The sequence below is a fragment of the Balaenoptera acutorostrata genome, chromosome 10 (genome assembly GCF_949987535.1).
Source record: "Balaenoptera acutorostrata chromosome 10, mBalAcu1.1, whole genome shotgun sequence".
NCBI lineage: Eukaryota > Metazoa > Chordata > Mammalia > Artiodactyla > Balaenopteridae > Balaenoptera > Balaenoptera acutorostrata.
This window is the reverse complement of record NC_080073.1, coordinates 32,925,648-32,936,608: the sequence shown is the minus strand read 5'-3', so window position 1 is coordinate 32,936,608 and position 10,961 is coordinate 32,925,648. Positions and strand designations below refer to the sequence as shown.

The window sequence follows — 10,961 nt, the reverse complement described above, 5'->3', positions numbered from 1 at the left end:
ACCAGCCTTACTGGGCCAACATGTTACTGAGAATTGGCTACCAACTACTTAAAACTGTAGAGCCTTTTCATCTAAAACTATTCTTTGGGGGAATAAAACTAGCCATTTTAATTAAAAAAAAAAAAAAGTGGACTGAAATTCCAGGAAGAATTTCAAAGTGAAATTTGCCTTCTATTATTTGGCTCCAAGGTCATCAACAGTCACCTATACTAACAGTGAGATTCAACATTTCTTTTCTATAACAATTATGACATCCCTTGACACACAGTACAGATTCAAGATATAGTTATTAAAAATGAATAAATGAATAAGTGAGTAGAGTCAAAGCAATCTTGAGAAAGAAAAACGGAGCTGGAGGAATCAGCCTCCCTGACTTCAGACTATACTACAAAGCTACAGTCATCAAAACAGTATGGTACTGGCACAAAATCAGAAATATAGATCAATGGAACAGGATAGAAAGCCCAGAAATAAACTCACACAGCTATGGTCAATAGATCTTCGACAAAGGAGGCAAGACTAGACAATGGAGAAAAGACAGTCTCTTCAATAAGTGGTGCTGGGAAAACTGGACAGCTACATGTAAGAAAAATTAAATTAGAACACTCTTTAACACCATACACAAAAATAAACTCAAAATGGATTAAAGACCTAAATGTAAGACTGGACACTATAAAACCCTTAGAGGAAAACATAGGCAGAACACTCTTTGATATAAATCGCAGCAATATCTTTTTCAATCTGTCTCCTAGAGTAATGGAAATTAAAACAAAAATAAACAAATGGGACCTAATTAAACTCAAAAGCTTTTGCACAGTAAAGGAAAACATAAACACAACAAAAAGACAACCTACAGAATGGGAGAAAATATTTGCAAATGATGCGACTGACAAGAGATTAATCTCCAAAATTTACAAACAGCTTATGCAGCTCAATATCAAAAAAACAAACAACTCAATCAAAATACGGGCAGAAGACCTAAATAGACATTTCTCCAAAGAAGACATACAGATGGCCAACAGGCACATGAAAAGATGCTCAACATCACTAATTATTAGAGAAATCCAAATCAAAACTACAATGAGGTATCACCTTACACCACTCAGAATGGCTATCATCAAAAAAATCTACAAACAGTAAGTGCTGGAGAGGGTGTGGAGAAAAGTGAACCCTCCTACACTGTTGGTGGGAATGTAAATTGGTACAGCCTCTATGGAGAACAGTATTAGTTCCTAAAGAAACTAAAAATAGAACTACCATATGATCCAGCAATCCCACTCCTGGGCATATATCTGGAGAAAAACATGGCTCACAAGGATACATGCATCCCAACGTTCATTACAGTGCTGTTTACAATAGCCAAGACATGTAAGCAACCTAAATGTCCATTGACAGACAAATGGATAAAGAAGATGTGGTACATATATATACAATGGAATATTACTCAGCCATTAAAAAGGATGAAATAATGCCATTTGCAGCAACATGGATGGACCTAGAGATTATCATACTAAGTGAAGTAAGTCAGACAAAGACAAATATCATATGATATGCAGAATCTTAAAAAAAATGATACAAATGAATTTGTTTACAAAACAGAAGCAAACTCACAGACTTAGAGAACGAACTTATGGATACCAGGGGGGAAGAGGTGGGGGGAGGGACAGATTGGGAGTTTGGGATTGACATATACACACTGCTATATTTAAAATAGATAACCAACAAGCACCTACTGTATAGCACAGGGAACTCCATTCAATATTCTGTAATAACCTAAGTGGGAAAAGACTTTGAAAAAGAATAGATACATGTATATGTATAACCAAGTCACTTTGCTGTACACTGGAAACTAATACAACATTGTTAATCAACTATAGTCCAATATAAAATTAGAAATTAAAAAAAAAGAAAAAAGAAAAAAAAGTGAATAGAGAATCCTTGAAAAAACAGATCTTAGAAATATGAGTTCTGCAAGAGCTTTGATAGATCAAATCGTAGCATTTATATCAACCCATACCCTATCTTAATGTGTGTATTTGGGTACAAGCAAAAATTTCGGAAAGAACCTCCCAGTAAGATCACTGAAATTTGATGTTTGTAGGGCAAATACTATATACAAAGACGACGACATTTTAATGTAATTTATTTGAAATGCTTCCAGAGAAGTTTAAGGCCATTATACAAAAACATTCATTTCATGAAAATATTCATTGACTTTCTTCCCATAGGCCAGCCCTTGACAGACCTCTTTTCTCAACACGCTGGCCAAAGTGGCCGATGGCTCCTGCAAAGAATGATTCATTCTTTTCCCCACCATCAAACAACTTTTCTCGGCTTTTCTCTGCTTCTGTCTGCAGCAGATTCATTCAGTCGCTAAATCAATAACAACTTGAGTTGTTTTAAATAAACTTGTAATAGAAAAAAAGATTCACTGTGTTTAAAATCTATAAATACAGAAATATGTTTTACAGGGTAAAATGGACAACATTTTTTTTTGGAAAAATAAGTACTATAGCTTGTTTTTATATTGATAAATCTTGTCACACAGCTTCTTTGAATGCACATGATAGGCGTACATAATAAAATGACAACACAGTATTTACTGCTTTCCTTTGTGTAAACTTGAAAGACACAGATTTAAAAAAAAAAAGAAAAGAAAACTTTTTTTGGCAATAATTTAGAATCATTACTACTAGTGCTGGTGTGGGTACAATTTTGCACAAGTCATCTTTAATATTTACACTCGCAGGGAGATTTTCTGTGTATTAACTTTTTTTAAAGGTCTGCGACTCACCCCGCATTGTAAATCAAGGCTGGCAAAGAGGTTTATTAGTTTGGATAACTGATCCTAATTAATGATAGAGTTAATTAAGTCGGCCTCTGGAGAATGTAATTATGATTCTGCTCCAGCACAGAGCAGAGATGGCAAATGATGACCCAAAAGTGGGGCAGGGAAACCCAAGGCTCTGGTCTTTCCCAGAGGACACTGGACCTTACTTTTCTCTTTTAATGCTTCCCACATAAGGTCACAATGGAGCACTTCTTCCAAATTCTTCTCACATGTTTCTGTAAACAGAGTCACTGATTGAGCTGCAGTCCCTTTTCCTCCTCTCTTCATTCATGCTCTAAAACACGAGTAGGCCTAAGCTGATGAAACAAAGCGAAGATGGGTCTTCTTGCTATCCTGCCAGGTTTTCCCAGGCCCTTTGAGTTCTATTCTGCTATTTTAGGCTAGAAATGGCTCTTTAAGGCCAGCCAGCATCTATGGCAGAGACCTCCTGATGCAATGCACATTTCAGTTCAAGATTCAGAGCTGACAGCGGTTTTTGCGCTGATCCTTTTAAGGTCAGACTCTTATTTCATGTCCTAATAGATTATTGCATCAAATTTGTACTGGATGAAATTGCAAGGTCAAGACAGTGCTTCTTCCTTTGCAAAATTAAACCCTCAGAATCCCCAGGGATGTTTTCATGCTTTTTGGTTGGATGACATTGAACCAATTTAACTCGAAACATTGATCTTTCCCGTTTCTCCTTCAAATGCCATCACGATACACAAGTAATTTCCTCATGCCCTGTTTTCAAGGCCCTTTAAATTTCATGCCTTCAGCTACCCTGTCAAAGAGCTAGAAAAGCACTAGAGAAACACGGAAGGACCCTTTAATCTACATGAAACAGTAGTTTAGAGATTGTTTTCTTTCTGTTTTTTAAAATCCAGCAGGACAAGTGAAAGTAACTTGTTCAAGTACTTCTCCATCCATCCAGACACTTGTGAAATACAATACAGGGTAGCAGTTGCCACAGATTCCAGCTGACACAGATTGGCAGTTACAGTACTAGGGACAAAAAAGTACAGACAGGACTGGGTCAACACAGTCACAAAAGTATTAAAAAGTGCTTCTCCAAACCGTTCCATGTGTGGAATGCAAATACTGTACAGGTAAGACACAGGGCTACTTCCAAGAAGTACACGCTTCTGTCAGACGTTGCTTTCAACATGCCTGCTATTCCCACAGGAAGAGTCTGTCTGTTCCATGCGCTCACAGTCAAGGCTGACCTCACTTGTGTCCATGCTACAATCCGATTCACTGTCCGATTGGTCCATCTGCTCAAGTTTTGTTTCTCCCTGTGGCTCCCTGCTCCCGGTGGTGGGATCTAGGAACGGTCCCTCGGAGTCAAGGACCCCAGCCTGCCCTGCAGCACACAGAACTGTTTCTTTGGCTTGACGAATACAGTTGAGCCACTGCTGTTTGTTGAAGGTGTCATTGGCTTGTAATGAGTGGGTCTGACTTTGGGATCCATTTTTGAAACTTACTCTGAAGAAGTTTTTGACTAGAAATGAAAAACACATGATAAAAAGGTCAATGGACAGGTATTTCCTCAGGCCAAAGATAACACATGTGATGACACTAACCACCAGTACCCATGGCAGAGATCACTAATTGATTACTAAATGTGCCCTGCTGATCCAGGACATGGCTCAGCTCCACCCTGAAGCCTCCATCAATCAACAGGTTTTGACACAGGGCTGGCACTCAGTTGCTCTCAGAAGCTAGCAAATCAGTACGGAACAACTATGTCTTGTGTTTCAGGGGATCCCAGAGTACTGGGTACCAAACCTGGCTGCCTATCAAAATCTCCCAAGAGCATGTTAAAAATACAGATCTCGGGGTCCTACCCTTAGAGATTCAGATTCAGTGGGTCTGAGGTGGGCCTGGGAATCTGTAATTTCAACAACTGCCCCAAGCTAGAGCTTTTTCAAGTTTAAGAAGCTCTTTGTAACATCAAACAGGCCCAAGACCCTCCACATGACAGTACTTGTATATTCAGTATCTGATGATTGAGAAGATATGTAAAGACTCTTATAAGTTCGGTTTCATTTTAAAATGAAATGACATTTTAATAATAATTGCAACGGGAGCTCTGTGCATTTATTTTTTTAAAATTTTTATTTATTTATATTCTTTTGGCTGTGCCACGTGGCTTATGGGATCTTAATTCTCCGACCAGATATTGAACCCAGGCCCTCGGCAGTGAAAGTGTGGAGTCCTAACCACTGGACCGCCGGGGAATTCCTGGAGCTATGTGCATTTAAAAAATGGTAGTGCACAATATGGAAGACATTTGATTTAGTTTAATGACAACATTAACTGTCATTTAATGGGCCCCGTGTGCCACATGCATGTGGTTCACAGAAGTGTCTGCGCTCAGTCAGTCCCCGTGCACGATCCCTGTAGCCAACATATTGGCTTCAGATAAATTCAGGCTCCAGTCTTTGCTATGGCGCAAATGCCTTAACTCCCCTACGTCTCAGTTTCTTTATTTGTAAAATGCGGAAAACAAAGAGAATCTACCTTAGATGGTTATTATGAGGAATAAATATAATAAGACATGTAAGTGCTTATACAGTGCCTGGCACATAGTCAGTACTTGAGAAATACAAGTACTACTACTGCTACTAGTACTACCACTAGGGCAGAGGGACTGGTGAGTAGGTAAGAGGCAGTATATATGAATTACTTTGACAATACGATGCCAATGTTAACCTAAGAGGCTCAAATGTTACTTGCTCAAAGAAGACCTCCCTGACCATTTCATCTTAAACATACCTCCTATTGCTATCCCTTTCTATTCCCTTACTGGGTTTGTTTTCTTAAGGTACCTGGATTATTTATTTGTTTCTCAAATAACCTCTACCTCCTCCATCACAATGTAAGTTCCACAGGGCTTCCAAGGAATTGAATTGTTTGGTTCCCCAGTGTGTATCAGTGCCTGGCACAGTGCTTGACACATAGAAGGCACTAGATAGACGCTGCTATCTAAGCTTCTTTCGGTTAATTCCCTTGTTTATTAAGTCTCAAGCTAGAGAAGCCCATTAGAGTAATTACAGATACACCCTCAGCCCAGTTGATCATAGTTATGTCTCTTTAGAGACAAGTCTGCCAGCTTAACTACAGAAACCCACCGTTATACAACTGTAATCACATAGGGACCGTCTGGTCTTAAGAATGCTTTTATCCAGTGGATGGAGTCAGAGTAAGGGAGCTTAAGCGGCACCAGTTATATGCAGACAAGTCAACTTGTAGTGTCTTACTTAATCCTTATAACAATCCTATGAAGTAGGTATGCATGCATCCCCACTTTGCAGATGGGAAACTAAGGCTCACAGAGGTTGAGTAAGGTTACACAACCAGTAAGTGATGAAAGAAAACTGGAATGCAGTTTGACTTCAAGGCCATAGCTCTTCTCTTTTCACCAGGCAGCCATTCCCTCCAAACCACTACGACCAAAGACGTTCAACAGGTCAAAACGGACAGCCATCCATACTTCTCTCATTGTTGCTGAATGCCCCACGCAGGGAGCCGCCCAGCCTCACTTCTCCGTCCTGCAGGTCTTCCAGCAGGAGGTCCTTCACGGGGATGGGCTGCCGGTACAACTGGTAGCAGAGCTGCTCGTTGTGGGTGACAGCCCGAGTGATCACAAGTACTTCTTGGAACAGGAAAACGTGTAGTTTCTGGAAGAAAAGAATCCACAGGATTCCCCTAAGCAATAATCTAATGAGTAGTTGATAAGTGGACCTCTGTGGATAAGAGGTCCCTAGGTACCAGGTTCACAATGGCCTATGAACTTCTAGGCTCAAATCTACCTCTGGCAGAACAGCAGTTGGGGGTTGCACACATTTCCAGATGCATCCATTGCCTTTCCTATGGGAGCGCCTCCCTAGGGCCCCACTGAAGAAGGCCTTTCTGCCTACAGACACCTGCAGCCAGGTCTGCCAGCTGCAGTGGCGTTCTTCACACTGCAATCCACAACCTGTGCAGACACACACAGCCTTATAGGAACATTTAAAAAAAAAAGAGAGAGAGAGAAACCCCATAGAATGAAGAGGGTAATGAAGGAAAAAAAGTTAGTGCTCTCAGGGCTTTGGTTTATTGTATCCAATACAATTCTAAGAGATCACGATGAATAACAGTCCATAAAGGACGAGACTGGTATATCAGAGACTAATATTAACGTTTGCTTCTCAAACCCATAGAACACTTGTTCCTTCAACCACTGAGCTGATTATCAGCTTCATCCAGGCATCCCAGCTCGGAACACTGCCCATTCCCGAGGAAACCAGAGCATGCTGCTGTAGCCACAAAGACAGACAATCAAACAAGTTGTCCTTCTCAGTTAAGTTCATAAGAACCTCAGTTCTCTGAAGAGGTTGTACTTAAAAGGCTGATGATTGATGTGTGTGTTGTTGGCAAAAAAAGAATCTCAAAAATAAAGGCTTGTCTCAAACCACATTATAAAAGCAATTTTGCTGAGTGGAGCTGGGGTAAATTGGCTCCATTCAACTCTAAGTGCCAGACTCTTCCTGCAGCTTGGAAATGCTTAGGAGGTGAAGTGAGACGATCCATGACTTTGCAGCTAGATTCTGGTTTTCCAGTGGCAATATTTGGGAATGTCAGCCTTAGGGTCTCAAAGAGGAGACCAGAAGAGTAGGGCTGAAAACTCACATTAGAATCTTGATTTGGGGTCGGGGAAGCATATTCAGCATTATCAGATAGTTTTAGATTTGGAAGAAAAGATACTTGTGGATCATCTACCCACATCCTGCCACAGACAGATGGATGGATGGACAGACAGACACACACATACACACACACCAAAAACTGCAGAAACTGAAGCTCAACTAAATGTTGGCTTGTGGACACACAAATGATGATGGTTCTGTATTGGTGTATGTTTGTGGTGGGGGCAGGTTTGAAGACCTAAAAACAGAGTAAAGCACAAAATAACCAAGTTAAGGGCTTTTTTTTGGTGTGGGTGGTGGGGATGGCAGAAGAGAATATTAAGACTTTTCTTTTGGGGTGAGGGGAGGGGAGGGGTTAGTCACTGTTTTATATACTAAAAATAATCAGAGATTTTTACACTGTTTCTACTTCTACCACTCTTTTTGTTTTTCTTTGGGAAGTCAGGATTTATTAAGAACATCAAGCTCCAGGGCATTTTTTTTTTTTTTTTACCATATACCTTTAAAAATGTTTTTTATCCCCACAAAGATCCTTATCATTTAAAACCAGATATTCAAATTATATGGCTAACATTTTTAGCTAATCAACTCTTCAGTGCTGATCCTAGAAAACAACCTTCAACGGATCTTTGAATAACGGAGATTCAGCCCCTGATACGAGTAGTGTAGGTAGTCACACCTTTAACGTTTAAGCCACAAGTTGTGACGTTTGAAAGGAGTGAGGTCTACTGTCCTGCATTATCCGAATTTGTCATATTTTCAGTGCTACTGGGTTGCAAGTTATCTGCGAGGTTGTGGGCATGCCCAAGAAATAAATCAGTACACTTAATTCCTTAGTCAGCAATTTAATTTTTGCTTCCAACAGTTCATTCTCTTCCTGGAGTTGATTCACTCTCTGCCGCGTATCCTGCGCTTTCTGCTTGCTTTTCAACCGGCTCTTTTTCACCGCCATGTTGTTCCTCTTTCTGCGCTGACGACAGTCGTCACTGTTGCAATCCACGGGCAAACTCTTTTTGCTCTGCTTGCTTGGAGGCACAGCTTTGCCTCCGCCCCCAGGGCCGGCGGGCCCCAGCTGAGGAACCTGCTGTAAGCCGCTGGCATGAGCCTGAGTATGGATGACACTTATTCCGTTCACGCCCGGGGTACTATTCTGCTGTGATACCTTGCTCATTTGGGCACGCTCCCTTGTCAACACAGAACAAGTAGAAATGAGGACAAGGTGATCAATGGTTTGATCTGCCAAGAAATCTTCACATGTACCTGCGCCTCCAGCCCGCCCCTCCCCAAGCGGCCTCCACTCCCAGCGGCCCTGCACGGCGCGGCCTGACCCGACCCAGGCCTCGCGGTCCGCCAGTCCTACTTCTACCACTCTTCTAGCCAAGGTAGGCACTTTGAACTCAGATTGTCTGGGCAACTTTAAAAAATATCCCTTATTTGTGAATGTTCACTGAGAATTCCTCTTCTTAGTCACAGCTCCTTCCTGCCCTCAAACTGTTGAGACTTTTTTCCTGACTCAGGACTTTATTCATAATGACTTTTACAATTCTACTGGGAACAAACAAACAAACAAAAACAAATCCCCTCACCCCAACTAAAATCTTTGTTCTCAAAAATCTATCTGCCTGAAACATGAACTAGATAGAGTTCATCCTTAATGCCCTGGGCACATCCAGCAAGAGAGTCTCAGTCCCTGAGTGATGGACAGAAAGAGAACAGGCCCTCGTTCTGTGGGGTGATGCATCTTCCTATTTCCCACAGGGCTTCTGAGAAAGAATGTTCAAGGAGCCAGAGCATCAGCCATTAGAAGTCCACCAGTGCTTTCCAGATATCAGCAAAAAGCAGAATGCCGCTGTCTGGCAATCAGTAACTCCCTAGTCAAACAGAAACACTTCTTCAAGCAGCGGCCTGTGACAGGTCTCATAACCTTTGTTGCAACATCAGCTGGTTAGATCTACAGCAGCACTGATAATGGGTGCTGTGACATGTCCTCAGTGATTTCAAATAACATTTCCAAGCCTGCTCATAAATGCCACTTTACAGTCCAGGTCAGAAGGGCGTCCCCTGAATCATCAAAGCTTTATTAAGAGTTTTCAATCTAGTTTTGGCTTTCATTCTACGGGTTGGCTAGATACTGAAGATGAAACACAAAAGAAGTGGAGACTGTCTTTCTCAATGCTGAAATTTAAATATATATTATATATAATAAAATTTATATATTACATAAAATACATGTTATATATAATATATAAAAATTATATATATATTATATATTAGCATTAATTTCTACTGCTATATATAAAAATAGCCTGGTGAGTTGAATTTTTTTAAAATAAATTTATTTATTATTTTTTATTTTAGGCTGCATTTGGTCTTCGTAGCTGTGCGCGGGCTTTCTCTAGTTGCGGCGAGCGGGGGCTACTCTTTGTTGCAGTGCATGGGCTTCTCATTGCGGTGGCTTCTCTTGTTGCAGAGCACGGGCTCTAGGCACGCGGGCTTTAGTAGTTGTGGCACGTGGGCTCAGTAGTTGTGGCTCGTGGGCTCTAGAGCGCAGGCTCAGTAGTTGTGGTGCATGGGCTTAGTTGCTCCATGGCATGTGGGATCTTCCTGGACCAGGGCTCCAACCCATGTCCCCTGCATTGGCAGGCGGATTCTTAACCACTGAGCCACCAGGGAAGACCCTGAGTTGAATGAATTTTGAACTCTCATGTAATTCAAATCCATTTTTCCTTCATGTAAGCATTTATCACTCATTCATTCACTCATGCATTCACCTAACATTATTGAGTGCCTTAGTATGTGCCAGGTCCCAAGATAGGCGCTAGGGGTTGACAAGGCACAGTCTCCACCCGAAAAGAGTGTGGTGAAATGGGAGATATTGACAGATAGATGGAGAATTACAACCCACTGTAGTAAGCCCTCCAGGGAAGATGTGTACAAGTTGCTATGATAGGAGAAGAGAAACAATTTCAGTACCTGCTGAGGAATAAAAGCCAGGAAATGGAATACCTACAGGTCAGAGCTAGATATACAGCTGATGGGAGGGTAGATTATTATTAAAAAAAACCCAAAAAACTGGTCTCAAAATGTCAGTCTGTGGATAGGTACAAATTCATGAGAAGGAAGAATTTCTCATAAAGCTAAATGAATTCAATTAAAGAGCTATCTGTTTTTCTGAGATCATATATTTTTAACATCTTGTTAAAATCACCCATTACTTTCTGATATCAAAGTGGGAGGAGATGGTAACTGTTTTGTATTTTTGTTTTTTTTTAATTTATTTATTTTATTTATTTATTTTTGGCTGTGTTGGGTCTTCATTGCTGTGTGTGGACTTTTCTCTAGTTGCGGTGAGCAGGGGCTGCTCTTTGTTGTGGTGTGCAGGCTTCTCATTGCGGTGGCTTCTCTTGTGGAGCACAGGCTCCAGGCGCACGGGCTTCAGT

The 10,961-nt window shown here is 41.0% G+C and overlaps 1 protein-coding gene and 1 pseudogene across 5 annotated transcripts in view; both read right to left on the bottom strand.

The window, feature by feature from the left end:
- Positions 1-2,126: 2,126 nt before the first annotated feature.
- The window catches only part of ARHGEF3 (Rho guanine nucleotide exchange factor 3), a 309,968-nt gene continuing 301,133 nt past the window's right edge, over positions 2,127-10,961 (bottom strand). For all 5 annotated transcript variants that reach the window (XM_057555566.1, XM_057555565.1, XM_028169116.2 and 2 more), the window contains 2 exons: positions 6,327-6,513; positions 2,127-4,331 (listed from right to left, as the gene is read on the bottom strand). In XM_057555566.1, the coding sequence (XP_057411549.1) occupies positions 3,979-4,331; positions 6,327-6,513 (540 nt within the window). In that variant the 3' untranslated portion in view covers positions 2,127-3,978. The remainder of the gene's footprint in view (positions 4,332-6,326; positions 6,514-10,961) is intronic.
- Positions 8,207-8,860, bottom strand: LOC103010050 (CCAAT/enhancer-binding protein gamma-like; annotated as a pseudogene).